Source organism: Balaenoptera musculus, chromosome 10 (assembly GCF_009873245.2).
Source record: "Balaenoptera musculus isolate JJ_BM4_2016_0621 chromosome 10, mBalMus1.pri.v3, whole genome shotgun sequence".
Lineage (NCBI taxonomy): Eukaryota > Metazoa > Chordata > Mammalia > Artiodactyla > Balaenopteridae > Balaenoptera > Balaenoptera musculus.
The window spans coordinates 554,113-576,706 of NC_045794.1; the positions used below are offsets into that span (position 1 = coordinate 554,113).

General features: G+C 46.5%; 1 protein-coding gene and 1 non-coding gene across 5 annotated transcripts in view; one reads left to right on the top strand and one right to left on the bottom strand.

Moving 5' to 3' along the window:
- LOC118901847 (cat eye syndrome critical region protein 2) overlaps positions 1-22,594 on the bottom strand; it is a 150,276-nt gene that overhangs the window by 60,888 nt on the left and 66,794 nt on the right. For all 4 annotated transcript variants that reach the window (XM_036865533.1, XM_036865532.1, XM_036865531.1 and 1 more), the window contains exon 2: positions 3,745-3,839. In XM_036865533.1, coding sequence (XP_036721428.1) covers positions 3,745-3,839 — 95 coding nt within the window. The remainder of the gene's footprint in view (positions 1-3,744; positions 3,840-22,594) is intronic.
- Positions 6,036-6,105, top strand: LOC118902910. Its single transcript, XR_005021625.1, has one exon. It is a non-coding gene; the product is annotated as a small nucleolar RNA SNORD113/SNORD114 family (small nucleolar RNA).

A 22,594-nucleotide genomic window follows, 5' to 3' on the forward strand; every position in this document is an offset into this window, starting at 1 on the left:
ACACAGCCGGGCCGAGAGGGCCGCACGGAAACAAAGACCTGGGTCCTACAGCTGCCAGGGCGACTCTGCCAGCAGCCTGAAGGACCCTGTGTCCCTCCCCAGCTAGGCCTCCAGACACCCCGAGCGGGGCCCCCGACAAGCCACGTGCAGACCCACAAAACCGACCGACACCAAATGCAGTTTCAGCTCTTCGGCCTGTGAACTGCGCTAAGCAGTCACAGGAAACAAACATACAGCCCTCCCGAGGGCAGCCACGGTCCCAGCAGCACGGCCGGCACAGCAGATTCCTGACCCACAGAAACTGATGTTTAAAGCTGCTAAGTTTTAGGGTAATTTTGTTACATAGCAGTAGATGACGAATACAGCATGAAACAGGCAGAAGCACAAACACGAAAAGGAAGGGGGTTGATAACCTAGAACATCAAGAGAATCAACCTTAAAAAATCAAGGTCAATAAACTGGGCAGATTCAAGATACAAACACAGGAATATGTTAGGAATATATCATATTCTACACTTGGAAGTACTTGCACGGTGCTTGAGTATCACTCAACTCTTAGCAGCAACACAAGTTAAAGTAACCCAGGAACGGATCTGACCTACATGAACAAAGCTACAACTTTTTACTGAGCAACATCAGGACTTTTTTTTTTTTTAAATAAATTTATTTATTTATTTTTGGCTTCGTTGGGCCTTCATTGCAGTGTGTGGGCTTCTCATTGCAGTGGCTTCTCTTGTTGTGGAGCACGGGCTCTAGGTCTGCGGGCTTCAGTAGTTGTGGCACACGGGTTCAATAGTTGTGGCTCATGGGCTCTAGAGCACGGGCTCAGTAGCTGTGGCGCACGGGCTTAGCTGCTCCGCGGCATGTGGGATCTTCCCGGACTAGGGCTCGAACCCGTGTCCCCTGCATTGGCAGGCGGATTCTTAACCACTGTGCCACCAGGGGAGTCCCACAACATAAGGACTTTAATCAAAATACGGAGATTCCTTATGGAATATGACAAGATTATATCATTTTCTGGAAGAACTAACAAGCAGGATTAGTTAAGAGCAATGGTATCGAGCCAAAAGAGACTGGCAGGTACAGCCAGGAACAGCCGAGTGGATTCTCACGTGTCAAAAACCTGGTAAAATGTCAAACAGACACCACACGCCAACAGGGAAGGGAAGCTCTACTCCATAGATGGTATGAGCCGACTCTAGCTATTCAGACCTTCAACTGCAGCCTGGTCCCCGTCCCCACCGTCACAGAGAAGGCAGGCGTGCGACAGGCAGTATCCAGAGCTGCCGAGGGCGGGGGACACCTGCCCCGCAAATTTTAAATGGGCGTTTCTTGTGCTTGATCATCAACCAACACACCCATGGAAGACACGGCCTAAGTATGTAACAGGAAATTCAAGTCCACAAACCACGACTGTGCGCAGTAAGGTTGGAGAGACAGCCTGTCAGGCAGGAGGCACCAGGTCATCACCTTCACCCACGAACAGGCCTTCATGATGGGCTCGCCTCTGCCCTCAGGCCTGATCTACTCACTCGCCCCTTCCTGGTCCCCCGCCCTCCCTGCCCTCAGAATCACATCCCCGAACTCGTCGCCCAGCCTACAAGGCCGACTAGGCTCCTACTCCTGTTGTGCTGTGGCCACAGGATTCCTCGAATGTCAGTGCATGCCGGAGACGAGCAGGGAAAGAAGGTGAGCAGGTGGGCCAAGCAAGCCCAACAGATGCAGAGTGACAACCAGCCTCTGTGTCGAGAGCCACCAGGCAGGCTGGGGCCCTGTTTTCCCTCCAGCTGATTAGTGTCTTAGATGCTTTCTAAAAGCTACAAACTGGGTTTAAACATGAAGTCTCATTTTAGATGTCGGCGACGAACCAAAATTTAACACTCAGGGGCTAATAAGACTTTGGACTTTGCAGCTCAAATAAATCACATCTCTGAACCACATGGGACCTTCTGCTCTGCAACCCCTAGCCTCTGCTCCAGGGCGTCAAACCCCAGACACCCACCTTCCTACCTGCAACTTCGGGGGGGGTCCGTCCTTCCTTCACTCACTCTCTTACTGGGCTCTGTAATATAAGGGCACACTGGCTCAGGAAGCACCCCATGACGGCTCGGTCCATGGCCCCTTCTCACACAGGCCACGTGCTCTGTGGATGTCACAGCGCTTGCCATGGCAACTGCACACACTCTGAAGTGGGGCCCAGGACCGAGGGTCCCGAGGGCATCTGCCCTCCAGCACCCTGGCCAGAGCGAGGTGAGGCAAACAGACCCCCTCGGACACTGATGGTCATGGGTGAAATGGAGCAACCTCTGGGGTGAGCGGCCTGGAAATTTATTTTTTGAATCTTAAGTGGGCATTTCTTTTGACGGAGTGACTACACTTGCAGAAATTTAAGAGTGTGATTCACTAAGGTGTGCAAACTTTTATGTCCAAGGCTGTGTAATATAGCATGTTTATAACAGTTAAAAGCTGGGCACAAATGTTCACCTACTAAATCGGAGTATTTGACAATCTCATTTAAAGAAAAGGTGGTTATAAGAAAAATTGTCATTGTGATGAAAAAAATGAAAGATATGAAAAAGTGAAATTACATACACAGTATGACCACAACTGCTTAAAAACCACACACACTCCCAAGTTACATCTCAAAAAGAAAATGGGAGAAAATATACTAAACCTTTTGTCATGGTGTTTAAGTGGTAAGATGGTAGATTTCTTTCTACTCTTTGTTTAGCACGACAGCCTGGACGCCCTGGGGACAGTCAGTACACTCACGGAGAATGCAGGAGATGACGACTACAGCATGAAACAGGCAGAAGTACAAACACGGAAAGGAAGGGGGATGATCACTCCACACACACACACACACACACACACACACACACACACACACGCACACACACACACACACGAACGCCGAGCTCCGCGCTGGATGCAGTAGCAGTTCGTCAACCCCTCACTCACCTTGTTACCACACGTCTACCCCCAGCCCTAACAGGAACCTAGGAGTGGATCTACTACAAGAGAAATATTTCAGACACCGTCTTTTTTTTTAACTGTCTGAAAACTGTAAACCGTAACACCCCAGACTCCTGCCTGCACGGGGAAGCCCGTCCTGTCTCAGCTTCCCGGGAGTTGGCCGCACAGTCCAGCTCTGTGTGGAAACATAGTAGCAAGAGAACATCTATCAACTCTATCAAAACAAGGGATGAGGCCTTATCAGGAAGATCCTTTATTTGTTGACAGAGATGAAATCTTGCTCCAAATTTCTACACATCTCAATGTACCAGACAGCTGTGTACTTGGCAACTATGGTGTGAGGGGGCCCAGAAGCTCCATGTTAGAAATGATGCCACTGTTTACGTGAATGGAAGATACATACCCCAGGGGCAGAAATACAGTAAAAATCTAGTTTTAATTTGTTAGGCATCATTTTACCAATACTGAAAACAAAGATCAGAAAGAAAGCCCTACATTGAGAGAACACATTCCACACTTGAATATGGTAGCTGGCGGACCCAAGAGTAAGGGATATAGATTTCTGAGAGTGAAATAAAGTCAAGAATTACAATAAAATGTAAACTCAGCTGCAGAAGGAGCCAAACACGGGACCTGGGAACCGTGTGTAAATACACTGTTATGTCTTGGCCGGTGATCTGCTCTGGTTTATTCCAGGAGACACGAAACATCACTAGGACTGGTTAATTCCTTCCCTCCGCCAGAAACAGTAAGATTGGGGTTACTCACGTGATATCCCTTCGCTGATAGCAGCCCTGAAGTAGGCAGGCGATCAGGTCGCTGATAAACTCCACGTCATCTCTGTGTAGAGCTGCTTCTAACTCCTGAGGAGGAAGAGAAGGGAGAGGGATTGAGAGCTCGGACACAGATGCAGATTTCCTAACAGCCAGCAACTCTTCCCTTCCAGGTCGCCACCACACCACCGCTGCCGTCACCGTCACGGGCCAACTGCCCTCCTTTTTGGTTTTCCAAGAGTTTACTCCCCCACTGCTCCTTACCAAGCTCCATCCCTTTCACCTGCACACACAGACACCTCTTTTTACAAGTCAATGCCAGCACAGTCATAAAAGAGCTTAACTTATATAAATATACTGTTTTGCTTTCTATTATTTCGCAAGAGTGTAAAGGAGCAAATATGTAATTACTCAGAAAGTATTCATTTATTTAAGAGTTTCAACAGGTAAACCAACTGCAGCAGCTTTCCAGAACCACGCTACCTTGAGAAGCAGCACTAGGAGGAAGTAAGCAATCTGTGGTCCCCACAGGCCTGAGGGGAGGAGGTTGCCAGCGCCAAGGCCAAGCTTACATCACCGAAGAGAAGTGCGGCAATGCCGTGCTAAGGGGCTAATCTCAGGGGAGGTGCACGTGCTGTCCTTGGGGTTTAGGCAGAGATGCCGAAGATTTAGCTTGACTTCGCACATACTCTAAACAAAGGTTCGCTGAGGAGCTACAGGGACAAAAGGTGACAGCGTGGAATTTTGGGAGATTCTATTCCCTTCTCAAGCTCCCACAGTGAACCAGTGTTCCCTGAGATGATGGAACACGCCCCAGTCACCAGCTCCCGGGACGCAGAGAGGGCCCACGTCTGGTCCACCACGATGCCGTCCACCCACCGTGCAAGCGATTTCCCAAGGGTCCACTACGCTTGTGGTGTGGCCGGCTCATAACCAAAATTGCAAGGGTCTTATGAGTGGTTTGGAAAGCATGAGGTGTGCCAAAGACGCAGTTTCTGCCCACACCAAGCACCGGTCAGTGTACACAAGAGGGGGTCCACTTCTGCTGTAAAAATGGTAAAGGTCTTGGGCTTCCCTGGTGGCGCAGTGGTTGAGAATCTGCCTGCCAATGCACGGGACGCGGGTTCGGGCCCTGGTCTGGGAGGATCCCACATGCCGCGGAGCGACTAGGCCCGTGAGCCACAGCTACTGAGCCTGCGCGTCTGGAGCCTGTGCTCCGCAACAAGAGAGGCCGCTATAGTGAGAGGCCCGCGCACCGCGATGAAGAGTGGCCCCCGCTTGCCGCAACTAGAGAAAGCCCTCGCACAGAAACGAAGACCCAACACAGCCATAAATAAATAAATAAATAAATAAATAAATAAATAAATAAATAAATAAATAAATAAATAAATAAATATTTTAAAAATGGTAAAGGTCTTTTTAAAGCTATTTTAATCGTTCCGTTTGTTATTCTATGTTTAAAAGTTTCTAAGTTTGTAAACACCCACTCTGAAAACTTCACATGACAAAAAATTGCTAAGCACACCGACTGATAAAAGCAAACAAAATACAAACCACCCTGAGAAGGAAGGGGCATAGACGCCTTGAAAGCCCAGGTGAGCGGAACTCAGAATTCAAAGACAAGGCCCAAGCGTGAAAACCTCGTGCCTGCCCTACATACAAATTTGGTAACAATGGGCATGCTTATTACAATGGCTCTTATCCTTCTATTAGCTTACTAATTCCTTTGGGCAGAGCTCTTTTCTACATTCTACCGACCAAACATAACAAGGATTTGAACTATATTTGGTCAGAATTCATTTATTCAACAAACATTTCCGGGGCACCCAGCACTTCCTGAGCCATGGGGAGCTGGGGTCAGCGGGGGGAGGAGACGGGACACAGCACCTCTGGGCACAGAACCGGTGCTGTGGGAGGGAAGGGCGCTGCTCCTGGGGCCTAACACCCGAGGTGGGGCCCTCCGTGGAGAGGGTGGGACCCGCCCAGCTGCTGCAGCAGAGGGTGGAGATGAGGCCACTGCAGCTCGAGCAACAGCCAAGCGGAGACTCTGAGGGACTTAGCTGAACGAGACAGACAGCAAGAGGGGAGACACGCACATCCAGAGCCCAACAGGAACAGAGCAAGGGAAGATTTGGGCTCCTACTGAAGCCCAGTCACACTGGGCAAGACCCCAAAGGAAACCGCAGTGAGAGAAGAGGCTGGACCCTTGAAGCACAAAGTCCCAGGCCACCTCGTTCAATAGATTAGCCAGACTTAGTGACACCAGAACCGGAAGGAAAACATCCACAAACCAATGATGGGAATGTGTCATGAACCAAGAATTATGATTAATACAATCTGTGAATCTGAGGTTTAAAAAAGGAAAGAAAAAGCTGTTGCACTGTATTTTCTGCTGGCCTCAGAACCCAGGCTTCATCGGTGATTCAACCATTGTTTTCTTAGCATTATCAGCAGAAAGTGAAGACTAACACCCCTACCCACATTTGAAAAAATTATGAAATGATCTGTTCTATCCAACTCTGGCGGAGAGTCTAAATGGCACTGGTGAAAACCTGTCCCCAGTGAACCTGGCCTTGCCTTTCTGGCACAACCATAATCTAGGTAGCCACTGGGAAGGCGGTTACATACGAGGCTGTGCACCAGGGATGCTGAACCAGCTCTTCCAAGGGGAACCGGACAGGCTTGAAACGTCTCTCAAATGAGTACTGAGAGGAGCTCTCATATTATGAATGCAATCCCACCCCTGCCTCCCACTTCACCCATGGGATACGGTGACTCACAAACAGTAACTCACAAAATATACAATTGCTTTTCACACGAATTTCTATGATATTATGCTTCATAAATCAGAAGCTACCTAGAAAACAAACCACAATAGACGCAGGCCCCTGGTAACTTGTGAGGTGCACTCTTGCCTCTGGCTCAGCAGGGCTTCACCCACACAACTGGTGGACAGTCCGAGGAAGAAGGCACTGCCTCTGGACAGCCAGCTGTCCTTCCCCGCAGCTGCCACACGGTGACCAGGGCACCGGGCGCAGCCTCGGCACTCACGGCCCTGGGCCTGATGTTACAGAGAGACAGCAGAGGAGAAACAGGAGAGCAATTTCAATCCTGCTGAACAAAAAAAAGTGCCGGCTTATCGGTTAAAATGTTTTCACTTCAATGGATAAGAGTTTCAGATTTGCAAGGTGAAAACGTTTTGGAGCCGATTCAGAACAATGTGAATATACTTAACACTCCTGAATGGTGCACTTAAAACGATGGTAAATTCTGTGTCTTTTACCACAATTTATTATAGGAAAAAAAAACTTTATCACACTAAAAGTTTCCCTGTGCAGGGGTTGTTGTGATGATTTAAATGAGGCAAAGCCAGACCAGCCTGGCACACAGCAAACACTCTATAGCATGTGAGCACAGCAATTATCTCATCTTCCTTAAGTGGTGGTGTGTAGAAAAAAGCAGACTGAAGAGATAGAAAGCGGTCTTTTCAAAATTCAGGTTTCTGAACAACAGAAATTCAAACTCTTAATACATGGCCTGTGTGCATGTGCCAATAAAACTATCTCCAAATCCAGTTACTCAAAGCTTTACCACATACGCCTTCAGCCGGGAGCCTGAGGCTTAGGCTAAGGCAACAAGAAATAAACACCCTTCAAGCGCCCCACCCCCACTTTCCTCCTCCCCTTTTGTCTTTCCTTTTCACTGTGGGCACTGAGCTGTGAGCACAGAAATCTGAACTTTGCCAAGATGCTCTGGGGCGAGGGCGGGGGGTGGGGTGGGGTGGGGTGGTGGCGATCAGCACATCAGCCGAGAAGGGACAGGAGAAGGGCTCCTGGGCCCCCGCTCTTCAGAGGGGCCTCTTCAGAGGGGCCGGAGGGAGAACAGGGCTCGCCCTCTGTGCAGCTGGCGGCGCAGCTCATTAGGGACGGGCCGTTCAGCACCGGCACACGGCCCTGCCCTCGGGACCTGGCGGTGGCTGCTGGAAAAAGAACCCCAGGGTGAGCCAGGGAGGGAAGGGGGGCCCCTTAGCCTATGTCCTGGAAACTCTTCGCCACAAACAGGGAGAACGTCCAGAAGAGACAGCCAAGTGCAGCACAGGGAACACAACTAACTCCTTCCACGCACGGCCACCACTGACACCTGTTCTCAAATGTCACTGCAGGGACTTCCTACTGTTTGATCTGCTCCTGAGCCCCGTACACGTCTTCTTTAATCTTTTGCAAAAGAAGGTGGTAAAGAGAGAACAACTTTCTTTCCTTCAACTTCCAAGGAAGGATGAAGATCACAGAGCTGCACCCTCCAGGCACAAAGATCCCGCTGAGTGTACCTAAGGAGGGGAAAAGGCCTAAGGAAAACAACCATATGTGCTGTATTTGATTTCAGAAGGGTGCAAATCTTTCTCACCTGCACAGGAACCAACCGCAATGCAGTGGGGGTCACAGTCAAAGACGGGGGCCTCTGTGTGGGCCCCAGAACTGCGCTCACACAAGGGAGATGCACAGCAGGCCCTCCGAGGACCATCCCAGCTGCTCTCCATGAGACACCGCTTGGAGAGCGGGCTCAGCCTCCAGAAGACCTCCCTGACTCTGGCAGCTGATGCTTTCTAACTTGATACAAATTAATTTAATCCCCAAGGCTGCCCGGGCCAATTATAACCGTGAGGTATACATCAGCCCAAGCGGGTTACCGCTGAGGATCCCCGAAGTGCTACCCCAACGCCCTGCCCGTGGCCGGCAGCTCTGCACCGCGGCTTCGCGGCAGACACACCTTCCTCTCGGCAGCCCACGACATGGCTGTCCCTGGCTGTGATGCTGGGGAACAACAGAAAAGAAACCACACAGCTCCCCTCGGATAGGACTGCTACCCTAGAATATTAGATTAACTGGAAAATACTAATCAAAGCAATAAATGTGTAAACCTACAAGAACATGATTTTCTAAAAAGGTATAAATTACAAAAACTGGCTCCAGAAATTTTAGAAAAGGCTCAGAACTTTCATGGATCTTCTCCCACAAGAAAGGCCCCATGATACACAAATAATTCCTGAGCACTGAAGAGATGGAAGCTTCTCAACACGTCCACAAAGCTAGTGCTGGATGAGCAGGGCCCTGCGGCCCCTACAAGCCTCAGACCCAGGTCGGTGTCTGGACTTCATCACAGAGACTGTGCCCCTCGGGCCCCACGGCACAAGGACGCAGCGCAGCTTCCTAGAGAGTCGGGTTTACTGTGATTGTTTTGTTTGTTTTCATCGTTGTTGCTTGTTGTTGTTTCGAAAGATTTTTTTTAACTGAAACTGAAAAAGAAGACTACGGGCAAGAAAAGGACAAAACCAAGACACACTAATCCATGTGCTTGGTGACTACTGCTGCTCTCTGGTGACACGTGTGTGTGCGAGCGCCTGGGAGCACCAGGGCAGGCCAGGACACCAAACACAATAGAAAACAAACAGACAAATGTTGGACAGCACTGGTTCATACATCCAATGAGACTTCTATTCCTCAAATGCGTAATGAGCATTAGACAAACGTTGACAGCTGACAAAATTAACTGACATGGGGCCGTGATGAAGAGGCACCCAGAGCAGGCTCTCCTCTTGAGGAACACAGAGCAGACCTGCTGGCCAGGTCGCTTCTCCCACAGCGTACCAATCGGGTGTAAAAAGAAAGGAGGTGGACACCATTAAAACTCTCTTACTAGTCAAATTTCATCAGCTGTCCTTAAGCAACAAGATTAATTACTGATAGAGGAGGAACCAAGATGGCAGAGTAGAAGGACGTGCTCTCACTCCCTCTTGCAAGAACACCAGAATCACAACTAGCTGCTGGACAATCATCGACAGGAAGACACTGGAACTCACCAAAAAAGATACCCCACATCCAAAGACAAAGGAGAAGCTGCAATGAGACGGCAGAAAGGGCGCAATCACGGTAAAATCAAATCCCATTAACTGCTGGGTGGGTGACTCACAGACTGTAGAACACTTATACCACATAAGTCCACCCACTGGAGTGAAGGTTCTGAGCCCCACGTCAGGCTTCCCAACCTGGGGGTCCGGCAACGGGAGGAGGAATTCCTAGAGAATCAGACTTTGAAGCCTAGTGGGAATTGATTGCAGGACTTCGACAGGACTGGGGAAAACAGAGACTCCACTCTTGGAGGGCACAAAGTAGGGTGCGCATCGGGACCCAGGGAAGGGAGCAGTGACCCCAGGAGAGACTGAACCAGACCTACCTGCTACTGTTGGAGGGTCTCCTGTAGAGGCAGGGGGTGGCTGTGGCTCACGGTGGGGACAAGGACACTGGCAGCAGAAGTTCTGGGAAGTACTCCTTGGCGTGAGCCCTCCCAGAGTCTGTCATGAGCCCCTCCAAAAAGCCCAGGTAGGCTCCAGTGTTGGGTTGCCTCAGGCCAAACACCCAACAGGGAGGGAACCGAGCCCCACCCATCAACAGTCAAGTGGATTAAAGTTTTACTGAGCTCTGACCACCACAGCAACAGTCACCTCTACCCATCACCAGTCCCTCCCATCAAGCCTCTTAGACAGCCTCATCCACCAGAGGGCAGACAGCAGAAGCAAGAAGAACTACAATCCTGCAGCCTGTGGAACAAAAACCACATTCACAGAAAGATAGACAAGATGAAAAGGCAGAGGGCTATGTACCAGATGAAGGAACAAGATAAAACCCCAGAAAAACAACTAAATGAAGTGGAAATAGGCAAACTTCCAGAAAAAGAATTCAGGATAATGATAGTGAAGATGATCCAGGACCTCAGAAAAAGATTGGAGGCAAAGATTGAGAAGATGCAAGAAATGTTTAACAAAGACCTAGAAGAATTAAAGAACAAACAAACAGAGATGAACAATACAATAACTGAAATGAAAACTACACTAGAAGGAATCAATAGTAAAATAACTGAGGCAGAAGAACGGATAAGTGACCTGGAAGACAGAATGATGGAATTCACTGCTGTGGAACAGACTAAAGAAAAAAGAATGAAAAGAAATGAAGACAGCCTAAGAGACCTCTGGGACAACATTAAACGCAACAACATCCGCGTTACAGGGGTCCCAGAAGGAGAAGAGAGAGAGAAAGGACCCGAGAAAATATTTCAAGAGATTATAGTCGAAAACATCCCTAACATGGGAAAGGAAATAGCCACCCAAGTCCAGGAAGCGAAGCGAGTCCCATACAGGATAAACCCAAGGGGAAACACGCTGAGACACATAGTAATCAAATTGGCAAAAATTAAAGACAAAGAAAAATTATTGAAAGCAACAAGGGAAAAACGACAAATAACATACAAAGGAACTCCCATAAGGTTAACGGCTGATTTCTCAGCAGAAACTCTACAAGCCAGAAGGGAGTGGCATGATATACTTAAAGTGATGAAAGGGAAGAACATACAACCAAGATTACTCTACCCGGCAAGGATCTCATTCAGATTCGATGGAGAAATCAAAAGCTTTACAGACAAGCAAAAGCTAAGAGAATTCAGCACCACCAAACCAGCTCTACAACAAATGCTAAAGGAACTTCTCTAAGTGGGAAACACAAGAGAAGAAAAGGACCTAACAAAAACAAACCTAAAACAATTAAGAAAATGGTCATAGGAACATACATATCGATAATTACCTTAAATGTGAATGGATTAAATGCTCCAACCAAAAGACACAGGCTTGCTGAATGGATACAAAAAGAAGACCCATATATATGCTGTCTACAAGAGACCCACTTCAGACCTAGGGATACATACAGACTGAAAGTGAGGGGATGGAAAAAGATATTCCATGCAAATGGAAATCAAAAGAAAGCTGGAGTAGCTATACTCGTATCAGATAAAATAGACTTTAAAATAAAGAATGTAACAAGAGACAAGGAAGGACACTACATAATGATCAAGGGATCAATCCAAGAAGAAGATATAACAATTATAAATACATATGCACCCAACACAGGAGCACCTCATTACATAAGGCAACTGCTAACAGCTATAAAAGAGGAAATCGACAGTAACACAGTAATAGTGGGGGACTTTAACACCTCACTTACACCAATGGACAGATCCAAAATGAAAATAAATAAGGAAACACAAGCTTTAAAAGACACAATAGACCAGGTAGATTTAATTGATATTTATAGGACATTCCATCCAAAAACAGCAGATTACACGTTCTTCTCAAGTGCGCACGGAACATTCTCCAGGATAGATCACATCTTGGGTCACAAATCAAGCCCCAGTAAATTTAAGAAAATTGAAATCATATCAAGCATCTTTTCTGACCACAACGCTATGAGATTAGAAATGAATTACAGGGGAAAAAACGTAAAAAACACAAACACATGGAGGCTAAACAATACGTTACTAAATAACCAAGAGATCGCTGAAGAAATCAAAGAGGAAATCAAAAAACACCTAGAGACTAATGACAACGAAAACACGACGATCCAAAACCTATGGGATGCAGCAAAAGCAGTTCTAAGAGGGAAGTTTATAGCTATACAAGCCTACCTCAAGAAACAAGAAAAATCTCAAGTAAACAATCTAACCTTACACCTAAAGGAACTAGAGAAAGAATAACAAACAAAACCCAAAGTTAGCAGAAGGAAAGAAATCATAAAGATCAGAGCAGAAATTAATGAAATAGAAACAAAGAAAACAACAGCAAAGATCAATAAAACTAAAAGCTGGTTCTTTGAGAAGATAAACAAAATTGATAAACCATTAGCCAGACTCATCAAGAAAAAGAGGGAGAGGACTCAAATCAATAAAATTAGAATGAAAAGGAGAAGTTACAACAGACACCGCAGAAATACAAAGCATCCTAAGAGACTACTACAAGCAACTCTATGCCAATAAAATGGACAAACTGGAAGAAATGGACAAATTCTTAGAAAGGTATAACCTTCCAAGACTGAACCAGGAAGAAATAGAAAATATGAACAGACCAATCACAAGTAATGAAAATGAAACTGTGATGAAAAATCTTCCAACAAACAAAAGTCCAGGACCAGATGGCTTCACAGGTGAATTCTATCAAACATTTAGAGAAGAGCTAACACCCATCCTTCTCAAACTCTTCCAAAAAATTGCAGAGGAAGGAACACTCCCAAACTCATTCTATTAGGCCACCATCACCCTGATACGAAAACCAGACAAACATACTACAAAAAAAGAAAATTACAGACCAATATCACTGATGAATATAGATGCAAAAATCCTCAACAAAATACTAGCAAACAGAATCCAACAACACATTAAAAGGATCATACACCACGATCAAGTGGGATTTATCTCAGGGATGCAAGGATTCTTCAATATACGCAAATCAATCAATGTGATACACCATATTAACAAACTGAAGAATAAAAATCATATGATCATCTCAATAGATGCAGAAAAAGCTTTTGACAAAATTCAACACCCATTTATGATAAAAACTCTCCAGAAAGTGGGCATAGAGGGAACCTACCTCAACATAATAAAGGCCATATACGACAAACCCACAGCAAACATCATTCTCAATGGTGAAAAACTGAAAGCATTTCCTCTAAGATCAGGAACGAGACAAGGATGTCCACTCTCGCCACTATTATTCAACACAGTTTTGGAAGTCCTAGCCACGGCAATCAGAGAAGAAAAAGAAATAAAAGGAATACAAATTGGAAAAGAAGAAGTAAAACTGTCACTGTTTGCAGGTGACATGATACTATACATAGAGAATCCTAAAGATGCCACCAGAAAAGTACTTGAGCTAATCAATGAACTTGGTAAAGTTGCAGGATACAAAATTAATGCACAGAAATCTCTTGCATTCCTATACACTAATGATGAAAAATCTGAAACAGAAATTATGGAAACACTCCCATTTACCATTGCAACAAAAAGAATAAAATACCTAGGAATAAACCTACCTAGGGAGACAAAAGACCTGTATGCAGAAAACTATAAGACACTGATGAAAGAAATTAAAGATGATACCAACAGATGGAGAGATATACCATGTTCTTGGATTGGAAGAATCAATACTGTGAAAATGACTATACTACCCAAAGCAATCTACAGATTCAATGCAATCCCTATCAAATTACCAATGGCATTTTTTACAGAACTAGAACAAATCATCTTAAAATTTGTATGGAGACACAGAAGACCCCGAATAGCTAAAGCAGTCCTGAGGGAAAAAAACTGAGCTGGAGGAATCAGACTCCCTGACTTAAGACTATACTACAAAGCTACAGTAATCAAGACAATATGGTACTGGCACAAAAACAGAAACATAGATCAATGGAACAGGATAAAAAGCCCAGAGATAAACCCACGCACCTATGGTCAACTAATCTATGACAAAGGAGGCAAATATATACAATGGAGAAAAGACAGTCTCTTCAATAAGTGGTGCTGGGAAAAATGGACAGCTACATGTAAAAGAATGAAATTAGAACACTCCCTAACACCACACACAAAAATAAACTCAAAATGGATTCGAGACCTAAATGTAAGACCGGACACTATAAAACTCTTAGAGGAAAACATAGGAAGAACACTCTTTGACATAAATCACAGCAAGATCTTTTTTGATCCACCTTGTAGAGTAATGGAAATAAAAACAAAAATAAACAAATGGGACCTAATGAAACCTCAAAGCTTTTGCACAGCAAAGGAAACCATAAACAAGACGAAAAGACAACCCTCAGAATGGGAGAAAATATTTGTAAACGAATCAACGGACAAAGGATTAATCTCCAAAATATATAAACAGCTCATGCAGCTCAATATTAAAGAAACAAACAACCCAATCCAAAAATGGGCAGAAGACTTAAATAGACATTTCTCCAAAGAAGACATACAGACGGCCACGAAGCACATGAAAAGCTGCTCAACATCACTAATTACTAGAGAAATGCAAATCAAAACTACAATGAGGTATCACCTCACACCAGTTAGAATGGGCATCATCAGAAAATCTACAAACAACAAATGCTGGAGAGGGTGTGGAGAAAAGGGAACCCTCCTGCACTGTTGGTGGGAATGTAAATTGATACAGCCACTATGGAGAACAGTATGGAGGTTCCTTAAAAAAATAAAAATAGAATTACCATATGATCCAGCAATCCCACTACTGGGCATATACCCAGAGAAATCCATAATTCAAAAAGACACATGCACCCCAATGCTCACTGCAGCACTATTTACAATAGCCAGGTCATGGAAGCAACCTAAGTGCCCATCAACAGACAAATGGATAAAGAAGTTGTGGTACATATATACAATGGAATATTACTCAGCCATAAAAAGGAACAAAATTGAGTCATTTGTTGAGACGTGGATGGATCTAGAGACTGTCATACAGAGTGAAGTAAGTCAGAAAGAGAAAAACAAATATCGTATATTAACACATGTATGGGGAACCTAGAAAAATGGTACAGATGAACTGGTTTGCAGGGCAAAAGTTGAGATACTGATGTAGAGAAGAAATGTATGGACACCAAGTAGGGAAAACCGCGGTGGGGTGGGGATGGTGGTGTGCTGAACTGGGCGATTGGGATTGACATGTATACACTGATGTGTATAAAATTGATGACTAATAAGAACCTGCAGTATAAAAAAAACAAACAAACAAAAAACAACTAAAAAAAAAAAAAAAAAAAAGATTAATTACCTGCCTCGAACTGAAATGAATCAGCTCATGTACAGTGAAACTGCACTAAAATGACTGAAACTCAGGGGTGGTTAAAAACAATCTGGCCAGTATCAGTGATGCAAATGCACTCTCATTCTGACCAGCATCCAAGTCACATCTAAGGCCTGGGCTGAAAAGAGCATGTAAATTAGTCCATTCTTTCCTCCACCCAGACACCCTTCCTCCTCCAGGCCAATTCCCTTCCTTTCCCATCTCTGCCAGCTTCCCCTCCACCTCCACCCTCCCCTGTCCTCTGCAGGCCACACCCACCATCCTGCTGAGCCCCTCCAGCCATTCATACTCTGTTCCCTTCCTCAGAATCCCAGCAGACAGAGCAAACCCAGCACAAGGAGCCTGAACTCCCGGTCCCACGGCCTCGGACCTGCTTCCCCTCTGGCCGCCCATCTCCAAATGGCAGCTTTGTCCCACTGCTCCAGCAGAAAGCTTTTCAGTCACCCTTGACCCTCCGCTCATTTCACAACTAACCCAGCAACCTGCCCTGCTGACTCTCCCTTCTAAGTGGATTCAGAAACCGCCCTGTGTCCTCAATGCCTTCTCCTCCAGCCACTGTCTCAGCATCGACTCCCTCAGGGCCTCCCAACTGGACCCCTGTCCGTGCACATCAACGGGCTCAAGTCCTACTGACCCTCAGCCCTCTGACCCCAGCCCGCATGAGCCAGCCTCCTGCCCACTTCTCGGGGACCCGCAGCGTTCCTGTCAGGGCCCCCCTTCCTGCATCTGCATGGCTTCCCCATCATTCCCCAATCCACCTACTGTGCTTTATTTTTCTAATTAACTGATCACCTATTTATTATATGTTTGTTTATTTTCTTTCTTCCACTGTTACTATGCAAATCCCTTGAGAAGCTTCCTGGTTTTTGCTTGTGGCTGTTTCCCTGAAATGCCCAGTGAGTATTTAGTAAATGTTTTTTGAAAGTTAGCCAGCATCCATAAGCCAAGATCCTAAACTTAACACTGTATCACAGTAAGACTGTATCACACATAGTAAGCCCTAGATTCTAGCTATTATAAGGGATAATAATTTAAAATATGAATATTGAGAAGCATATTATGAATATAAAGCATCTGAAACATTTTATGACCACTCGGAAGTTTGGTCTGAAGTCATTTAACAATTACCTACATCTGTGAAAACTCTTCCCTCCAAAAATTTAATCTGGAAGGATTCACTAATACAGCAGTCACAGGGGTTGGTCTGAGGTTAAATTAAGCTCACAGGCTCTACAGGAGCCCTTCTGGGGTCAGCGCAGTGTTGGGTGTCCTGGTGTCCTGGGCGGGGGGCACCCTCCCAGCCCCCACGGCTGCGGCACTTCTCCCCGCACTTCCGAGCCCATCTCCCACTTCCAACACAGAGCATCTCCTCCGCTGCCCTGTGAGAGGTGCTCAAACTCAATTATTGTCACATTGCTTGTTCAGAAGCCTCCCAAACTCCCGCAACTCACCAAACTGAGACACACTCCGACCCCTGAGTTTGCCATCCAAAGACCTCAACTGACCCTTTCAATATTCTCTCCATTAAATAGACATCTTGTGGAGAACTAACCAGCTGTATTTTTCAAAAATAACAGGTACTTCCCAATCTTTACTCCTGTTTGTTTCTTCTGTTAGAATAAAGGTCCTGCCTTCACGCCCACCCATCCCATCGCAGGGGCCCAAGGCCTCAGGGGGAAGGTGGATTTCCTGTGGTGCTCAGAGGTGGCCTACGAGCTCGGCCCGAAGGAAGGACTTCTGCTAATTGCTTTCACCTGGACGATGACAGTCACGAGAGCCCTAAGCCCACAGTGCAAGTGTGGAGGGGGTGGAGGACAGGGGCTGTGCTGTGTTTCTTTTTCTGCCTGTGGCGCCATCAACTATGAATGTTTGAGAAGGAAAAGGGGCTTGAAGAGTAACATCTCAACTGACAGATTATTTAAAGAGAATCAAGGAAATACTTGTTTTGCTGGACAACTTACTGACATTGGTGGGAGTCAAAACTAATGTCAGTAAGTTGTCCAACAAAACAAGTTGCACTGAAGGAAAAGAATAAACTCTGAACCACCGGAGAAGGAGAGACACGTTCCTCCTGTAGGATTAACTAAGACTTCTGCATAAATGCAATTTTCTGCTTCTGCTGACAAATACCAAGGGCCACCAGCACGGCAGCTAGGTTACATGCCAGCGGGGAAGACCTTGTTTCCTTGATGTTGGGAATGAGGGGAGCACCCACAACCAGGAGGAGGGCAGCCTTCCCCGAACAGGTCTCCAGGACACGACAAAGGGCCAAGGAAAATTAAACCAAACCTGTCAACCACTGCCTGCTGGTTTGAGTGGAGATGGAAGACTGCTAACACCAGAAGAGACCCAGAGGGGTGATGTCCTAGGCAGGAAAAGACGGTATTTGGTGCAAACGTGAGAGAATTTTCTCCCCCAAAAAGAAACATGTGATATGAAATACAGGATGTAGCTCAACTATCAGGACACAAACTGAGACCCTCAGAGCAGCCGACAAATGACAGAGACAGAGACACTCCGTAACATCCAAGACCGTCTCTCTCCAGACATGTCAACTGCAAGCCTCACACTTCAATGAGAGGGGCAAGAAAACTGAGCCCCTAAATCAGGACCCCTTTCAAGGTCCAAAATGAGACTCCAAGTTACAAGTGTAAACAGACAGATGTCATAGGTGACGGGATACCGAGGACACCACATCGCCCTCTTGGCTGGAGGAAGAGGGTCAGTCCCTGTAGTAAACAAGCGCTGACCTAAGTAACTTTGGAAATGGTAGAATCTGTGAGATTACAAGCAGCACTGCCCAGAAGCACTGTACTCTAGTTGGTAAAGCTGTTTCCCATGGGGATATGTGTCGTAACAAGCCTGACACTGCTGGACCCGGCACTGGAACTGGACAGTCACCTGGTGGATGGCAGATGTGGGAGCCGGCTTCTCTCTGCTGCAGCTGCACGGGGAGCTCACAGAGAAGCGAGGATGGACCACAAAGCAAGTGGCCTGGGAGACCTCAGTATGAACTCATGATTAGTCTTACATAGCGACGGTTAATACAGAAACATTTATACACCTTAGTACACACACATACGTCTCCTTGCCCTATCAGCTGAGAGGGCCCAGAAGCAAAAAAAACCCAATAGCAAAGTGCACACCTAGCATCCAAATCTCAGTTTTCAATACCGTTCTCCAATAAAAGGAACCTGAGCTCCTTGGAGAAATGGCAGATTCTAGGACAGGGGTTGGAAATGTAGAAAATGGAGGACCTTTTGGTGTCTGAAAGTAAGGAAGCACTCAAAAACAAAACAAAACAAAGCCACCCCATAGGGCTTCCCTGGTGGCGCAGTGGTTAAGAATCCACCTGCCAATGCAGGGGACATGGGTTCGAGCCCTGGTCCGGGAAGATCCCACATGCCGTGGAGCAACTAAGCCCATGTGCCACACTACTGAGCGCGCGCCCTAGAGCCCACGAGCCACAACTACTGAAGCCCGCGCACCCAGAGCCTGTGCTCCGCAACAAGAGAAGCCACCGCAATGAGAAGCCCGCGCACCGCAACAAAGAGTAGACCCTGCTCACTGCAACTAGAGAAAGTCCGTGTACAGCAACGAAGACCCAACACAGCCAAAAATAAATAAATAATTAAAAAATTTTAAAAAGCCCCATAGCCAAATGATACAGTTCCCAATGGCCAAAGCTGGAACAACTTGAGTAACAAAATAAATAAACTATTGGATTATAAAAGCATAAAAATGCATAAAAGAATCCAATAAAAAACTGTGTTGTGAGGGCATCATCTGTGGCTCAGCGGAGGATCACTCTTCAGTGCAGAGAGGTCTGGACTGAACAGAGCTCAGCAGAGAGGAGGGGTGGGGCCGCAGCCCCCGGAGGCACCGCTAAGGAGCAGCCCGCCAGGTGCGGTGTCGGGTGGCACTCAGACCACAGGCCTTCAATGTGCCTGTGCTACATGGAGGCCATAAAGGGGTCCTAGTGGTGGAGGCTTTTTTGTTTGGGGGAAATTTGTCTCCCATTTGTTTAGGTTACTTGTGCCTGAGAAACACCTGCAGGGCACACACTTAGTGGCCCTTCGTACAGACACCTTGCGAAGGCACGGGCTCTGCTCAAGGAGCTGAGAGGCTGGGCCGCTCCTTGCCAAGGAGGTGCCTAAGGCTGCATATTTGGAAAGCCCACATAATAGCCAGGTCTCCCGCGCTGAACTTCCAAAAACGGTGGAGGGTGCACAATGGTGTCAGTCATGAAGAAGTTTAAGAATTTGAAGAGCTGCAACCAAGAGGCAGCACCACTGTGTATCTGCCATCACATCTGGTTCTGTGCAGGCCCTGCAGCTAAGGAGAAGGAAGAGCTGGATTTAACCAGGACGGGCTGGAAGTGTCAGAGGAAGGACAGCAGTGGTGGTGGCCAGCCCTGGCATTCCTCCCAGAGAACCCCTGCCTCCTCGTCCTCCAGCCCCACGCCATCTCCCCTCCTCCAAGGCGAGCATCTGTGGCTTGTTTCTGACCCCACAAGACAGCAAGGGTCACGGGATGACGCCAAGGTGATGCACAGTGTCGGTGCATCCCGAGCTGGCTCAGAGGAAGCAAGCGGCCGCGTGGAGGGCTCCCGTGGCAAGGAATTGAGGGGTGGCTTCCCATCCACACGGCAGGCGATCGTGGCAGCAGATCCCCCCACTTCTGCAGCTGAGCCTTCCGAGGCCACCGGAGTCTCCGCCAGGCCTGGCCGCGGCTGAGCGGTGCGCAGCTCCTGCCCAGGGGAATTGAGGTAAGGAGCACGTGCGGCTTTAAGACGCAAAGTTCACACCCGTTGCACGCTGTTACACATCAGTCTTATGCAAGAGAGGAACTATAACCGACCATGAAAATGAAAGTGGGTCAGGAAGATATGCACGTAGGGACGGAGAAAGCTGAAGAATCCGTGTGTGCACATCCGGTGAAGGAAGGTTGCCGGAGCTCAGGTGCCGGGAGTAAAAGCTGGCGATGCTCAGTGCTGGGCTTCATGTTAAAGTCGTGCAGGTTTTGCAGCTGTTGGTAAACGACAGGTCTAGGCTTTTTCTCACTGTGTCGCACTTAGAAGATACTAACACAAACTTGTACAGCCTTCTCAGGAACTAACAGACCTGTCTTTCCCTGCTCAGCTGCGGGATCAATGTCTCAGTTCAACTGTTCGTCATGACACCCCACACGCTAAGCCCTGGCCTGCAGTGTGGACATGTGGCTAAGCGGCTTATCACAAATCATTCTGGAGCAGTCATCTTGCTGCTGCAAACCACATCACCACAAAACTTAGTGGCTTAAAATAACAACAAACGTGTTCTCTCTCACGACTCTGAATCAGGAACTTGGGAGCTGTCCGGCCTCGGGGCTTTCGTGAGCTGTCACCAGATGCTGGCTAGGGGTTCCATCATCTAAGGACAGGGGCTCATGTACACAGTGAGCACAAAGATGCTGGTGTCAGCCAGTCGGTCCCTCCTACAGGGGTCTCTACAGGGCTGCCGGAGCGTCCTTGCACTGCGTGACACGTGACCCAAGAGACCAAGGCTGAGGCTGTTCTGCCCCAGCCTCACACACCATCCCTCCCGCTGGGTTCCACAGGCCACGAGGGTCAGCCTGATTCGGAGTGGGAGGGGACAAGGACCACTGAGACATCTGGGAGGCTGCCTATTTCATACTCTTCTCCGTTGAAGTTACTGATGGCCACTAATACTAAGCAGCAACAACATCCAAATTTCTATCTCCCTGGTCAAATAACAGCTTCGCTCTATTCAGATGGCTTTCTTTAAAAAAAAAAAAAAAAAGGAGTTGGGGGAGGGGGGTGATTTTTAAATGTCACTTATAATTGACAGTTTCAACAGTCCTCTCCCAGTAATTGATAGAGGTAGCCTCCTCCCAGCAAATAACTAAAAAAACTACACAGGATTGCTTGTTGACCGGATGGGTCAGCATTCTTATTCCTCAAACTAAAAGAAGCAATGAATATTGCTGAAATTCTTACTTACCTAACAGTAAGAAGATAGAACAAAAGCTGACCTTTCCTTACAGTATAAAGTATAAAACTTTCTATTTTTTTCAATTAAGAAGCACTTCACCACACACAGCAAAAGATCCCGCATGCTGCAACGAAGATCCTGTGTACCACAACTAAGACCCGACACAGCCAAATAAATAAACAAACAAACACGAAGCCCTTCACATATTGGTGCAAAATATTAAAAGAAAAGTATAGTGTTTCACAACTGACGGCAACATTAGCTAACTCACACTGAGCTCTCACTACGTGGCAGGCACCGCGCTGCACTCTCTACATCCATTATCTCAGCTGACCCATTTGACAAATAAGGTGAAAGAAAAAGGAAGAGCCCTCCTGAGGCAACCTAACAGGCTGACGTCCGGCACAAACACCAGACAGGAATTAGCCTGAGTTAGAGAACTCCGGGTAGGACTCTTGGAGGAGGAGCTCAGCTTGTACAATTCTGAGGTGCAGAATATTTCATCACAGACCAAAAATGTTATCGAAATTTAGATTCATATCAAGAAAATGTCTCTAAAATCAAACTATCATTCTTATGTCAGTCATCTCCATATCCTTTACACAGAAAGAAGAATGTAGGGTTGATGCATCCATTTGGCAAGCAACAATAAACTACTCTAAATGACAATGTTGGTAAGATAGCATTGGCCAAATTTTAAGGAACAAACAGTCTCATAAATGGTACAAACTCTTTTAAAGGTAAGTTGGTAAAATTTATTAAATTTTCAAATGCACACCACTTCTATAAATATGCTCACACATATTTTTATGACTGGCATGGAAAGACCTAAATATGAACCAGTTGGGGCAAAATTATGGTATATCCATACAATGTACTACAATGTATTGTATGGAGGTGGAGGGAAGAAAATTTCTACATTTATTCAGTCAATAAACATTTGTGTGTCTACTCTATTTCATAAACAGGGAATTGACATGATGTATGGAAAGACTTCTCTGCTTTCATAACCCTTACTGCTAGTGGGGAACACAAATAATCACAATTAAGTTTTTAAAAAATTTACAAGACATGATGAGTCATCTCTTTTCTTCTATCTCACTCCTCCCCACCCTCACCCCCAAGTGACCTCTCATCCTTTCTCGTGGCTTTCAGAAGTC